This window comes from Tachysurus vachellii, chromosome 23, assembly GCF_030014155.1.
Source record: "Tachysurus vachellii isolate PV-2020 chromosome 23, HZAU_Pvac_v1, whole genome shotgun sequence".
Classification (NCBI taxonomy): domain Eukaryota; kingdom Metazoa; phylum Chordata; class Actinopteri; order Siluriformes; family Bagridae; genus Tachysurus; species Tachysurus vachellii.
Window position 1 is genome coordinate 3,820,987 of NC_083482.1, and position 15,374 is coordinate 3,836,360.

The 15,374-nt window shown below is 40.7% G+C and overlaps 1 protein-coding gene across 1 annotated transcript in view; it reads left to right on the plus strand.

Annotated features, from left to right (window-relative positions):
* tmem163b (transmembrane protein 163b) overlaps nucleotides 1–15,374 on the plus strand; it is a 46,098-nt gene that overhangs the window by 27,101 nt on the left and 3,623 nt on the right. Inside the window, exons 5-7 of the mRNA XM_060858988.1 lie at nucleotides 4,591–4,687; nucleotides 12,081–12,192; nucleotides 14,051–14,192. Of these exons, the coding sequence (XP_060714971.1) occupies nucleotides 4,591–4,687; nucleotides 12,081–12,192; nucleotides 14,051–14,192 (351 nt within the window). The remainder of the gene's footprint in view (nucleotides 1–4,590; nucleotides 4,688–12,080; nucleotides 12,193–14,050; nucleotides 14,193–15,374) is intronic.

A 15,374-nucleotide genomic window follows, 5' to 3' on the forward strand; every position in this document is an offset into this window, starting at 1 on the left:
TAGATAGATAATACAGATTTAGTTAATAATAGTTCACTTTGCTCATTTCACTTTTAGCTACTAATAATATCTGTTATTACTGTTCAGAAAAAAAATCTCATTATACAGCTGGTAGGATGTTTTTATTGCTTTTTACTCTAGGGACATCACATAACTGACCAGAATCTGGAGAAAACCCACAAAAAAGCAACAATATTACTTCCAGCTCAGTGGGGAGGGTGAGAGAGAGTGAGAGAGAGAGAGAGAGAGAGAGAGAGAGAGAGAGAGAGAGAGAGAGAGAGAGAAACAGAGAGGAGGGTTATTAAGACTAACAGTCACTCTGAGCTAACAAACAATGTAAACACACTCCCTACCTAACCATGCATAACTACACCATCTGACACACACACAGCATTTTAGTCTCTTCTGGCCTGATTGAATTAAATCCAGCGCAATTAAATCCCAAAAATTCTCCGGAGAAGTTCACTGGCAGCAGGAGCATGTGTGGGTGTGTGTGAATATCATTAGTGAAAGAACATCGACTGGAAAGGTTTAGAGAGTAAAGCTAATTATTCCCCAGCAGTGTGGAGCAGAGAGGATGAGCTCAAGCAAACAGCTCTGACATCAGCTGGAGAAAGAGGATAAGACCTGCCTTTTTTTAACTGGTAGCATGTAAACCACTTGTGCTGGTGTTTTCCCAGAGCGCTGTATTATACTCTGAGTTATTATACTCTGAAGGTTAATGCGATCGAGTCTCACTGTGATATGTGCAATCAAAAGAAACCTCCATTTTTCATCTCATGAAATCCTTTATTGGAATCCCTTTGTGCTGTTTACTTTGCAGCAGCTGCTCCATTTTCATTTGTTATTGCTGTTATTAAATTAACCAACACACAAACACAAAAAACTTAATGCACAACATGTCAAGGCACAATTCTGTAAACATTCCTTCCACACAAACTTTATCGTCAATTATGGAAGTTTCCTGAAGAATTTCGGTAATGGATTTCAAATTCTACCTGGGATTTGTGGTGCATGAATTGTGGCATAATTCCAAAGAAAATGCAAAATGGTGTTTACACAAATTTCAAATGGAAACACATGTCCATGTCCTACGAGTTACGACCCTGTTGTTTCAATATTGTCCAGAAAATGACAGAACGTCTTGATATGAATTGACCACAGGTTTAATTAATTAATTAATTAAAGTGATGACAACAATAACATTGATATTAATAATAATAATAATAATAATAACAACAAATTGCAATTACTTGAAATTTGTCCATAAAATACAATATTTCATTAATTATGTAATTTATTTTTTTAAACTTGTTTATTGTTGTTATTATTGCTATTAATTAGTTAAATTAGTTAAGTAATTTTTTTAGGCATTCATTTCGTAATATTTGCTCAAAATATTACTAAAGTGCAAAATCTAATCTTATGTCCCCCGGTCATGTTATTGAGTTTAGATCTACAGTTGGCAGAAGATGGGACCAGCTGTTATCCGATCTGTTACTGTGTGAGTCAGAGCACATGATAAAATAGATTAAAATGATACGATATTATGATTCAATAGGTGATTAACCTCACACACACCTCAAACATCTACCATGTACCACTATTCCAATTCGGATGCTTACCAAATGGATTCCATGCCCTCTGATGTCTTCATTCCCATTGGTAGTCATTGTACTAAATCTATTTCATATTTGCATTCAACTTTAATCAACATTGTCGCATGGCTGATGTGGATACGCCCATATCTAGTCGCCAACGGTTGCAGTCTTTTATGTCCTAAAGTCATTATCAGTTGTTGAAAATGATCTCCAGTCACTTTGGCACTGGGAGTAGCTGTACAGTATGTTTGGGTTCACGCTAGCCTACTTAGCTAGTCTGACTTGATTCTAGTTATCCCATACATCATGGAAGCTCTTGATAATATTGCAGTCTGTCGCATGTCTAAGAAAGAGAAATTTCCTGAAGATACGAAGAAACAACAATTGTTTCCTTAATCCAAGACTATACATAAATCCATATAAACAAGCACAAGTGAAATTACAATTTGATTCTAGATGTTGATAACGTCCTCAGCTCTGATCTTCAGGTAAAAGTAAATGTTCTAACTTGTTTTCAGACAAATTCTAACATTTTCCATTTCATCTCTGGAAAATTGTCCCTAGTGTGTGATTGCGTGTGCGAATGAGTGTGTGTGTGCCCTGCGATGGGTTGGCACTCCGTCCAGGGTGTATCCTGCCTTGATGCCCGATGACGCCTGAGATAGGCACAGGCTCCCCTTGACCCGAGGTAGTTCGGATAAGCGGTAGAAGATGAATGAATGAATTTGTTAACGGAATTTCCAGTGTTAACAAATCATGACATTCAGGATTTGAATTGCGGCACTGCCACGGCGTTGAAGTGTACTCCAGAGCATTTACACAGAATTCTAAAGAAGGTTAATATGATACTCAATCAAACAGGTATATGGTTAATATGCCCCTAATAAGTTGTATAAAATGGAAGAAGGAATTATCTCCAGGCTCATCTTTTAAAATCTGACTTCAAATGTTAAAAGCTGTAATCTGACCTTTAAAAGAGAAACTCGGGATCCGGAAACATCTCAATTTATGCCCTAATCAAGCTGTCTGAATTCTGAGCACAACCCTGATCTTTTGAAATAAAGTGTTCCAGCCGGCCCCAGCATGCGTATTGCCGTAGCACCACGACAGAGAACATAGAGAAAGATTTGTGAGGACAAACTGAAGAGTATTCTTAAATCATGTAGCCCCTACTGCATGTTGCAAAGGTAAGATAAAATTCAAGATAAAATTCCACTTCTTAGTTGGAAACAGTTACTAAAGTAGAGTTAGTGACATCATCAGAAAACAGGGTGATCAATATTTTTTTAGGAATAGAACTTTTGGCTTGAAATATGAAAGCTTGTCAGATAAAAGCAAAAGAAAGTATGGGAGGTAATTTTACCAGAAGAACCTTTAGCAGGAATGTAGAAATCAATGTTAGCTACTTAGCCAGGCTTCTTCGGGATCTGTTTAGCAAAAAAAAAACATTTGGTCATTATTGTGTCTGAAAAGATACTTATTCACTATTGTTGTATAAAAACAATATCGCACTCGCATACTGCTGTTTAGCAAAGCCAGAAGACAAAGTTTAAAGTGTGTACAAGTGTGGAGCGTTCATTTCTGTGCTTCCTGGCCCTGGTTTAGCAAATATTACAAAATATGCATAAGATTACCTGAAGTTTTTTAATCCAGTGAGATTTTGAATTGTGATGGAAATTTCACAAGGTGGGGGGCACGGTGGCTTAGTGGTTAGCACGTTGGGGGTTCGATTCCCGCCTCCGCCTGGTGTGTGTGGAGTTTGCATGTTCTCCCCGTGCCTCGGGGGTTTCCTCCGGGTGCTCCGGTTCCCCCCCCGTCCAAAGACATGCATGGTAGGTTGATTGGCATCTCTGGAAAATTGTCCGTAGTGTGTGATTGTATGAGTGAATGAGAGTGTGTGTGTGTGTGTGTGCCCTGCGATTCGTTGGCACTCCGTCCAGGGTGTATCCTGCCTTGATACCCGATGACGCCTGTGATAGGCACAGGCTCCCCGTGACTCGAGGTAGTTCGGATAAGCGGTAGAAAATGAGTGAATGAATGAATGATTTCACAAGGTTTGGACTGTCACCAGAGATTGATCGACATTACAACCATTAACTAGAGCATGCAGTCCATCTTGCCATACTGCCTTGACAACTGAGCTAGTCATAGATCATTCTATAAAGGTCACGTACAAACATGTGGTAAATATATATTTATATTCTCTTTGCCACAGAATAAGCTTGAATCTTACCATCAAGCCCAAAGGGCAGCATTAGCATGAGGCTAATAGAGCAGATGATGGAGGTTCAGGAATGTCTTAAGGACGAAGGATTCTCGGTAACATGACAAGCTACATTTACATACGTTTTTTATGTCTACGTGGTGACTGTTGCTGCTAAAAAAATGTGGATCTCTAAAGTAAGTGATACAGGAACTAGCTTATCATTGAGTATTCAAGGCTACAAGGCTATATACAAGCCTATATACATACTATATACATAGAATAGTGCGATACTACATAGCTAAATGAACACACCTTTTTAAACTGCTGCTCCTGCTGCATCATAGGGCAGTGTAACACATTTAGAGATGTATTATCTGCCTTCGTCTGTCCTTGTGATTGACAGAGAGCCTGACTAATTTTGTTTGCTTGACTCCTGACATGCTGTTCTTTGCTAAATAAAAATCGCCCCTGGCAACAAAACACCTCACTGATCACACCACCCTGTCAGTGGCTCCTATAACAGAACACCCCATCAACTTTTTCTCCTCACTGCAGTAAAGAATGATAAGCAACCAAAATAGTACAGAAGTTCATACTGCAGAAAACATATAGTTAAGAATAGAATAAATATATTGATCCAAGTTCAAGTTGGTTAGAAAAGTTCTGGTGTGGCCATGATGCTATTTTTAATGGGTCTGAGGCTGAAGACGGTACACGGAGTTTACATTTAGTCTGATAATTTGTTCTTTTGTCGCTAATGTAATGTGTATTTTTTCCTTACAGGGCTTGTGTGGTTTTGGGGGTGGTGTTTATCCTGTCTGCACTAACCATCCTGGTTAAGGCTATCCATGATCTGGCTACCAGAGTGCTCCCTGAAGTGGTAAGAAATCATTCATGGTAGTGTTCTGTATTTTACATGCTAAACCATCAGACTGATTGGTGATTTCAGGGTATGCTTCTGCTGTTTTTAAACAACAGATTCAGGTCTGTCAGAGTGTAGATGTAGATTGTAGCTGTGGACTGTAAATTTAGAGTGTAGGTGTAGCTGTAAACTTTAGCTATAGTCTGTAGCTGTAGACTACACTGTAGCTGTATATGGTGGAGTGTGTACTGTAGAGGGGGCACGGTGGCTTAGTGGTTAGTACGTTTGCCTCACACCTCCAGGGTTGGGGGTTCGATTCCCACCTCCGCCTTGTGTGTGTGGAGTTTGCATGTTCTCCCCGTGCCTCAGGGGTTTCCTCCGGGTACTCCGGGATTGTGTGAGTGAATGAGAGTGTGTGTGCCCTGCGATGGGTTGGCACTCCGTCCAGGGTGTATCATGCCTTGATGCCCGATGACGCCTGAGATAGGCACAGGCTTCCCGTGACCCGAGGTAGTTCGGATAAGCAGTAGAAATGATGAGTGTACTGTAGAGTGCAGACTGTAGCTATAGAGTGTAGACTGTAAACCGTAGCTTTAGGCTTTGGGGTTTTGTATAATATCTACAGAGTGGCAGCAGGATTTATGAAAAAGGAGTCCAGTCTGTGCATGAGCAAGAAAAAGATTGATTGAAGTCCCTTTACGCAGTATATGATTGATGAGGAGTTTACACTGCTGCCTCCTCCTCTGTTCTGCACTTTCCCTTGTGAATCCTCTATGCTTTGGTCTTTGCTGGCAAGACTCTTTTTACACTGCTAAACCATTGCCTTGGGGCGAAGATATGCCATGTGAATATTTTTAGGGCCTTGTACTGTATTGTTGAAACCTCTTTAAACAGCTTAGATGTTCGTTTTTTTTTTTTTTCTCCTGCAAGGTGTAATCCCCAGACAAATGATCTTCCAAGAGTGCCATCAGCAATCAGGTGTCTACCATCTTGTCTAGGTCATTCAGGACCAATTCAAGGAACATACTTGTACACCAAAGTTCTTGAAAAAGAATAAGCCTTACTGTATCTGGCTGAGATGGGGGACTCGAGTCATATGACTTAACTCGTGTCAGACTTAAGTCGCAAATTTGAGACTTGAGACTTGCTTGACAAATATTAAAAAAAGACTCGACTTGACTTTGACTTGACATTCATGACTTGAGACTTACTTGTGACTTGCACATGTGTGACTTACTCCCACCTCTGGTATGTGGCCACAGCTGAATCTGTTAACAGTTAACAGGCTATTAATTGTGTTCTTTGTACTGATGCAGAAATCGAACAATGTCACTTGATTGAGATACAACAGGAGCAACAATATGAGAACTGTAATCTTGTTTCTCATAAAACTAGACCTTAGAAACTCCAGGCATGTGGTCAAGGCAGACCCGCGGTCATGCCGGTGTTGTTGTACTGTACACACTGTTACTTTGCAAAGATGTCGCACTTTGCCTTTATTCCCACACCATCCTCCTCATGAACTGTCTCTCAGTCAGTGCCAAATATTCTGGAAACACTCATGTGCTTTCCTCTTCCTAGACTTAATTTCTAATGGTTTTCTGAGCGGTACCTCATGCACTAGATCTTAAACTCGGTTGAAAACTGATCTGTATGGACCTCAGGGACCATGAAATGGCCAGTCATCCTCATAAATATGCGAGCATGACAGGGGTGTCACAGTGCTATTCCATCTCTACAGCTTAGAGCATACAGAATCATACACAGTGCAGTATTTTAGTAGATCAGGTTACATTTTGTTCTTAGCACCAAATGAGAAACGTCAGTTTTATCCAGTTTTAACCTTCTAATGGCATTTTTTATTTGCAGTCAATATCCTGGCAAATTCAGCAAACCTAGTACCACCTGTTTAACAAAGATAGCTTGGGAATTAACCTTACCTAACACACTACCCTACAGTACATTCATTCATTTAATTATTCATCAATTATTTATTCATCATTAACACTTTCATTATGGTCAGGGTTGAAGTAGATCTAGACTGTATACCAGGAACACTGGACATGAGGCAGATATGCCTAAGAGATTGGGACGTCATTCCATAATTCACCCTTGGAGAAATTGTCTTTTGGGAGGTTGGAATAAACCAATAATGCAACACTATGGTTGTCGTTGTTAGAATTCTTAAATACATTTGCCTCCTAAAAATTATTTAATTCCCTGAAGAAGCATGAGTTGGCTTGTTTGGGCATGTAAGTGTTGACAATTCTGTCTTAATGCATGTAGACTAATCAGTAAGTCCTAATTGAATTAACGTCCTCCTCTGGAACAGGTCACAAGCCACTCCACTCACACCACTAGTCTGAAACCCACACCAGTAATCCAACAACTGTGCCACTTGAGCCGTGCTGAGATTTGGTAACTCTGAACTGTTCCAGTTGCTGTACAACTTAAGGCCAGGGTTTCCCTCTAGGAGCCCTTACTTGTTCAGAACTGTATTAGACCGAGATGGTTTTCCAAGGTTTCTAAACCACTAATCAAGGAAAGAAGATCAAGAAAAGGATGAGCGATCCTGCTGTAAATTTACCTGCATGGATTTGGATCCCACACAATGTCTGAATACTATCAGGTGTCTTACAGGAACATGGCACTTGCAGGTGATATTCAGAAAGTCAGACAGCATTTTTTTTAAGAGCAGCACCACGAACTTCCCCTTGGTTGAAAGTGACATAGGAAATTATTATGACATCTCACAAGGTCTTACCATTCTTTTGAGTTCTGAACCATGTTTCCCTGTTTCCCTAAAACATGCCTTGACTACTTTGCTTCTTTTTGGAATATCTGTATTTTATGTCGGGGGCACGGTGGCTTAGTGGTTAGCACGTTCGCCTCACACCTCCAGGGTTGGGGGTTCGATTCCCGCCTCCGACCTTATGTGTGTGGATTTTGCATGTTCTCCCCGTGCCTCGGGGGTTTCCTCCGGGTACTCCGGTTTCCTCCCCCGGTCCAAAGACATGCATGGTAGGTTGATTGGCATCTCTGGAAAATTGTCCGTAGTGTGTGATTGCCTGAGTGAATGAGAATGTGTGTGTGTGTGTGCCCTGCGATGGGTTGGCACTCCGTCCAGGGTGTATCCTGCCTTGATGCCCGATGACGCCTGAGATAGGCACAGGCGTCACAGTAGAAAATGAATGAATGAATGAATGAATGTATTTTATGTCCACTGCCTTGCTGATAAATTAATTCCGTATGTGGATACTAAAGACATAGATCCAGTCATGGCCCAACCAGTTATTGAATTTTTTTCAGTTATCAGAGAATATTGACTTCCACTAGATCTATATAGTAGACTCCTGCTAGAGGCATCATCCCAGGGGATGAAGATCTCAGGAACAGACCGAGGACCTGAGATTCTCTGTTGGTTTGGCAATCTCTGGATATCCCAGAGGAGGATTTGTAATCCATGATGTGAGGTGGAGAAGTCTGAACTGAACATGAATAAATGAATGAATGTCTGGCTTCATTACCGCTTATTCATTTAGTGTATTCAGACATAGACCACAGGGATTAGACCAAGGTCCAATTAAATAAAATGTATGAGTCTGTCTAATAAACATGACTGATTGTTGAAAAAAATCACTTTCCATTGATTAACTGTTTATGACTGAAAATAATTTCATGTGGCCCAACTCCCACAACAATCCTACCAATCCCTATGCATCGTCACAAACCTGTGATCATTTTTAACAACCTTAATTCGTTCCCAAAATATAAAGAAGTTAGCAATTTAAACCACAGTGACTTCAGCCAAGGAAAAAGCAGTTAGTGAAGATGAATGAATGCAGTACTTGCTGTGCAGAACCTAATGAGCAGACCCATGTTAATGAGTGTGGCTTTTATTTGTCAAACCGCTTATATTAAAAGTAAAATCCTCCCAATCCCAAGACTTTTTTTGGCCTGATTTCCAGCTCTACTCTAAAGAAACAAGACACTTGAAAAAGAACAATACAGAAAATAGGTTACACTTTTTAACTCGTTCACCTTTAAACGTCGTGTTCTCGTTATCAAAGCAGAAAAAAAGAGAGTGTGTGAACTCATTAATATCGGCTGGTTAACTAACATCAGATAACTACAGTAGCATCACATGATTCAATCCAAATCTGTAGGACATTTATAATAATCAGCATCGTTGTCTTTTAATTAAAGTCTTCTAAAAAAAAAAAATCATTCAAACGTTCAGTTTCATAAAAAATGATTTGCCAAGACGTCAGGAGAGGACGAAGTGACAGAACACAGCTGAGGTGTGAAGTGAGATGAGATAGCGTCACAGGGCGAAGTGTGAGGCCAGGGAAGGGTGTGTACATGCTGCGAATCAGCTCACTCCTCTGTTGCCAGGCAATTCGGGCTGCTTGGCAACATAAGGAGGGAAGAGAGCTCGGTTATTCCCCACCTTCAGCTCGCACACGTGTGCACACACACAAACCCACAAAGACGCTGTGCTTTACTTACCCCATGCTGAAATGTAACTGAGTTAATAGGACAGAAGCATCTAAAGAAAAATGTGAAAGAAACCGGAGACAAAAGTGTGTGTGTGTGTGTGTGTGTGTGTGTGTGTGTGGTGATGTTTTAATCAGGACTCTGACTGCTCTCTAGAGGACCTGAGTTCCTGCTTTGGCCTGTGAAGTTGCATTTGGCACATTCAAGCACCTGTTAAAAATAGATCTGATATTTTTTTCTGCCTTCATCTGCTGCTGATGTTTTTTACACACACACACACACACACACACACACACACACACACACACACACACACACACACACACACTTTCATCCTCTTTGTTGAAATCTTTAGCTCTATACACTTCCAAGCTGTTCTTCACCTTTTTTCCTTGTCTTTCACCAACACACTCCATTCATCCACACATTTTTTTACTAGACACATCCCATTTGCTCCCTTTCTTATTCGCACACTCTCTCTCTCTCTCTCTCTCTCTCTCTCTCTCTCTCTCTCTCTCTCTCTCTCACACACACACACACACACAAACGTACACAAACGCACTTTCAAGTTTAAGTTTTGCCATCTTCAGAATGAAATAATATATCCTCTAAGGCATGTTATATAATGTTTTGAATGGACACACACACACACACACACACACACACATCCATCTTGTTAGTTAATTATACTGAACAATGAACAGTTTGTTTAAACTAGATATGTGTTTACTTTTTGCTTATTATAAAGTTTAATTTAAAGCTAGTGGTGTTTGTGTGTGTGTGTGTGTGTGTGCGTGTGTGTGTGTGTGATCATGTTTCCTCAGAAACTGGAAGTTCATCTGCATGCGTTCATGAATTTCACTTTAGAATGAACAAATATTCGGCTTTAGACCGGTCGTGTGAATCCGAGTACATAAAACAGTACAGAATCAGGTGTGGTACTGAAACCCTGATAGATAAGTCAGAGACTGAGGTTATGAGAGTGTGTGTTTGTGTGTGTGGTTTAATTTTCATCTTACAAACAAACCTCATAAGAAAGATAAACCCTCCCAAACATATGTGCGATATAGAATTCCCCTTACAGTGATGCTAAGCGAGGTAATGGGAGTGTGTTTCAATATGTGTTTGTACAAAATAATGAAAAGTCTCTCTCTATGAGCCCCACCTGTCTAAACATAAACCGCTTGTTCAGTATATCCAAAACAAATAAAATTATGGGTGTCAAAAAAAAAGAGCCCCAGACAGGCATCATGGCTTCCTGATCTTGGATTAGTATGTGTTGGTCACAGTGGATTATTGGTTAGCATGTTTGCTTCACACCTCCGGGGCTGGCGGTTTTGCGGAGCATGTGAGGAGTTTCTATGCTTTGAGGTCACTCGCATATTCTCCCTGTACACATGCAGGTTTTCAAATATGGACATTTGCTTGCAAAAAAAAAAACCTTTGTGCCCAAGGCTCACCTTTTCTTCAATGGATAACTTCACACAGATAATGTAGATTTGGTACCTAAGCAAGTTTTTTTTTCTCACCACCATTGCCTTGGTATCACTCATTAGTGTCTACATTCAGCCAACCAACCAAAACAAATAAAACTGATTTGAATTCCACTCCAGGGGCATGGTGGCTTAGTGGTTAGCATGATTCCCGCCTCCGCCTTGTGTGTGTGGAGTTTGCATGTTCTCCCCGTGCCTCGGGGGTTTCCTCCGGGTACTCCGGTTTCCTCCCCCGGTCCAAAGACATGCATGGTAGGTTGATTGGCATCTCTGGAAAATTGTCCATATTGCGTGAGTGAATGAGAGTGTGTGTGTGCCCTGCGATGGGTTGGCGCTCCAGGGTGTATCCTGCCTTGATGCCCGATGACGCCTGAGATAGGCACAGGCTCCCCGTGACCAAAGTAGTTCGGATAAGCGGTAGCATGTTTTAACATTAAATAGTCACAAAGCAGCTTGAGACTCAGAAGGGAACCCATTCTGATCCACATTGAACGGTGTGATTATAAATCAATTCCCTTCTATAACTCGTGTTCGTACCACACAATCCACCATGCACAGCAATGTGGACAATCCACTAAGTCCATGTGGGAACATCCTCAGAATCAGTGAGCAGCCTCCAGTTGTTCATCAAGAGTTATCAGAGTTATTAGCATGCTTGCTGAAGATGAAGGATGTTACTTGTCTGTAGATACGGTTCCTCAGTGTGTGATTGGATGCAGTCCGTTTCTTTTCATATGTGACTCCTGCTTCATGTGTGGTTCCGGTGCTGTACGTCTGAGACACTAAGGATTGATGCAGCCAAACCTTCCGGATTGCTTCTCTCTCTGCTGATTTGTTGAACATCATGATTTTCAACTGAAAGCTTTAGCCTCTGGGCAGATGCAGAAGACATTATTTGAAAGTGGAGATCAGAGCTCTGTAGACATCAAGTCGTCTTGTCAGTGTTTTAAGAGAAATAAATGAGTGTGTGGATCTCCTGTTGTGTTTGGTTATCGGTTGCGTCCTAATTCGCCACGCCTCTGGGGGTTTATTTTTAGATTACTTTTCCTTGGCAGCATTAAAGAGTTTTTGGATACTGCAGATTCATCACACTGTGTTTATTGACATATATTGCATGTTTATTCGTGTGTGTGTATAGAGAGAGATAGAGAGAGAGAGAGAGAGAGAGAGAGAGAGAGAGAGAGAGAGAAAGTGCTGTGTTCAATAACTTTAACCTTGCAGCGCTGCAGTATTTCTTGCCTACAAGGCTGGCATGCAGTATTAATGATTTGGCTAAGATTAAGAATGCAGCTTTGCTCATCTCTCTTCCCATCGCTCATCTTTCACCTCTCTCTTCCTCTCTCTCATTTTCACTCTCCCCCTCTCCATCAACATCCATCTGTGCCTTGCACCTCTCTCTTCCTCTCTTCCCTCTCTCACAGGACGACTTCCTCTACAGCGTGTCGGTGCTCAGTGGCCTGGTGTGCACAATTCTGGCTGTGCTGAAGTGCATGCTTGGTAAAGTGCTAACCAGCAGGGCACTCATCACTGATGGTATGTTTTAATTACTGCGTCATTCGCATCTGCGTCACTTCTCTAGCCACACCCGTTTCTCTCTCGAGCAAAACCTGTGTAACAGATTCAGAGATAAACCTGCAGTACGGATTTCTAAAAAAAAACAAACAAAAAAAAACCTGGCAATATTTTATGAGTGAAACTTAGCCATAAAAACAGGAAGGTACTCAGATGGAATACTCAAATAGGCTGTGGGATTCAAACAACCCTCCCAGAGAACATACCCACAGTATTACACCAATGCCATCTTGAACGATTGGCACAAGACAGGTCCGACATGCCAAATTCTGACCTGCCACCTGTTCATTGATATTCATCAGACTGGGCAATGATTTTCTAATCTTCTGCACAGTTTGGTGATCCTTTGCTCACTAAAGCCCCAGACTCTTGTTCTTGGCTGACAGCAGTGGAGCCCTGTGTGGTCTTCTGCCTCTGCAGCCCTTTAATTAGCGCTCTTGACTTGTATCTGCATGATTTTATGCATTGCTCCATGGGCACCTAATTGGCTGATTGAATAATTGCATGAATGCGCAGGTGCACATGATGAATGCAGGTGAACGCGTGATAGTCAGGATGCGTTTGTAAACACCTTCTTGATCACGCATTCAGTCAATGTTGTTTAAAATAATACGTTAATTTGGTGAAATGTTTGGATTTAGTTAGCATTTTTTTGTCAACTAACATTTTTTTTTTTTTTTTACTAAATTTGGACGGGAATATATATGAATAAACTACAGTAATTCATGTATTTGTGATCAAACCTTTAAATGAATGTAAATCAAACTCTCATGCCCGATCACGTACAAATAACGTTAATTAATCAATTATTAAATGTACAATGAACCACATCCAAAGAGGTTTCAATATAAGAAACAGCACCATTTGGTTGGACAAAGATCTGTATAAATTATAAGGTATAAGTCCTAGCTATACTACTTTATCATCTAGCTGTGTCACTAGTCCAATACAAAATAGTTGTAATGATAAAGACAACCTCTGACAAACTTTGAACAAAACCCGACAACACAAGCAATCCGATATACAATACAAACCATCATGACTCATTCCAATATAAAAATGACCAAATTGTAAAAAGATTCAACCACATTGTGCTTGTTTCATAGCTTTATAAGCTCTGCTGAATCATTAGGGAAAGTTGATCAAGACAGTATTGAAAAATTCTACACATGCAGTATAAACATATGCAGGAGACTTTTCCGAGTTTGAACATACTGTGTTAACCCACTCAACGCAACATGGCAGAATGTTATCTTCTTTTAAACTTCAAGCAACACTGATTTCACAGCCCCTCTGCACTGAGTGTAGAGCAAACACCAGACATGCAGACCTGCTAAAGCTGACTAACATGCACCTAAATTCAGCAGCAGAGTGTGAAATTTAACGCCTATGCTGAAAAATTTCCTCCTAACACAGTCCATCATTACACACCTTTTACTGCGCCTGTGACGAGTCCTTCCTGAGAATTAGATGAGAAGAAAAGATATGAGAAGGCTATAAATAATAAAATACATTAGACCACAGCAGGGTTGAATTCAGATTGGTGTTTATTCATTTACTATAACAGCAGGTTTGATAGTAGTTCTGTCTGCAAGGCAAATGACATGTTTATATTAATGCACCCATTTATAGAGTCTCTTCATAAAACTAAATAGCTTATAAATAGCTAAAGACTTCTAAAATACGAACATATTCCTAAACTTAATCACGAACGCTTGTTATGCTGCTACTGTGATGCTAAACATCTTATGACATCCAAGTAAATCAGACATCAGACATATCAGACATATTACTGATCTGCTTGTTTGTTTACCTGCAGGCTTTAACTCGCTGGTGGGCGGAGTCATGGGTTTCTCCATCCTCATCAGCGCTGAAGTGTTTAAGCACAACCCGAAGGTTTGGTATTTGGACGGCACTATTGGTGTGCTGATTGGACTCATCATCCTCGCTTATGGCATCAAGTGAGATATTTTAGATTACTCTCAGTCCCAAATGTAAAACATGCACTGGAAAGATGCACCAAGATTTAGAGTTTTGAGTATGAGCTTATTGTCTTACTAGAACACATGCCGTTATTAGCATTTGTTAGTCGTCATTAGAATTATTACATATATCTTTCCCCCAACACCTTTGGGATGAACTGGAACTCTGATTCTATTGTTCCAGGCCTCCTAACCCACCATCAGTGACTCAGGAATGCACTTGTAGATAAATTATTACAAATCCCTACAGCCATGCTCCAATATCTAGTTGAAAGCCTACCTAGAAGAATTATTATAAAAATAATGGGAGAAATTACTGATTTAACATTGTAATTACTATTATAATTATTTTTTTTACAAAGTAAAAGTGTTTATAAGGGGGCACAGTGGCTAGCACGTTTGCCTCACACCTCCAGGGTCGGGGGTTCGATTCCCGCCTCCACTGGTTTCCTCCCCCGGTCCAAAGACATGCATGGTAGGTTGATTGGCATCTCTGGAAAAATTGTCCATAGTGTGTGATTGTGTGAGTGAATGAGAGTGTGTGTGTGCCCTGCGATGGGTTGGCACTCCGTCCAGGGTGTATTCTGCCTTGATGCCCAATGACGCCTGAGATGACAGGCTCCCTGTGACCCGAGGATAGTTCGGATAAGCGGTAGAAAATGAATGAATGAATGAATGAAAGTGTTTATAGTTGGGTAAACAGGTCTGGGGCCTGTTTCCAAAGGAATTCTGACAAGTCCCACCTGTTTTCAGCAGATTTCTGACCACACTTAAGAACCATCCAAGAAAGTCTGACCAATCCCAAGCAATGCCATTAGATCTCTGACTAAAGGAAGTCCGACAAACCAATCCTACCCACTCCTTAAAGGAAACCTGACCAATCCAAACTGCCTCCAATGATATTTGAACTAATTCTGCTTACTTCTGAAGAAATTATAAATAATCTGTTTCCACTCATTCACAAAAGAATTCTAACCAACTTCATCCTGTACCAGACATTTTATTATAATCTCACCCACTTGCAAAGGAATTCTGACCAATCCCACCTGCTTCAGTAGTACCTGTGACCCATCCTTGTCCCACTCATAAAGGAACTGTGACCAATCCCACCCACTCACAAAGGAATTCACACCAATCCTTCTATTTTCCCTGCCGTAGTCC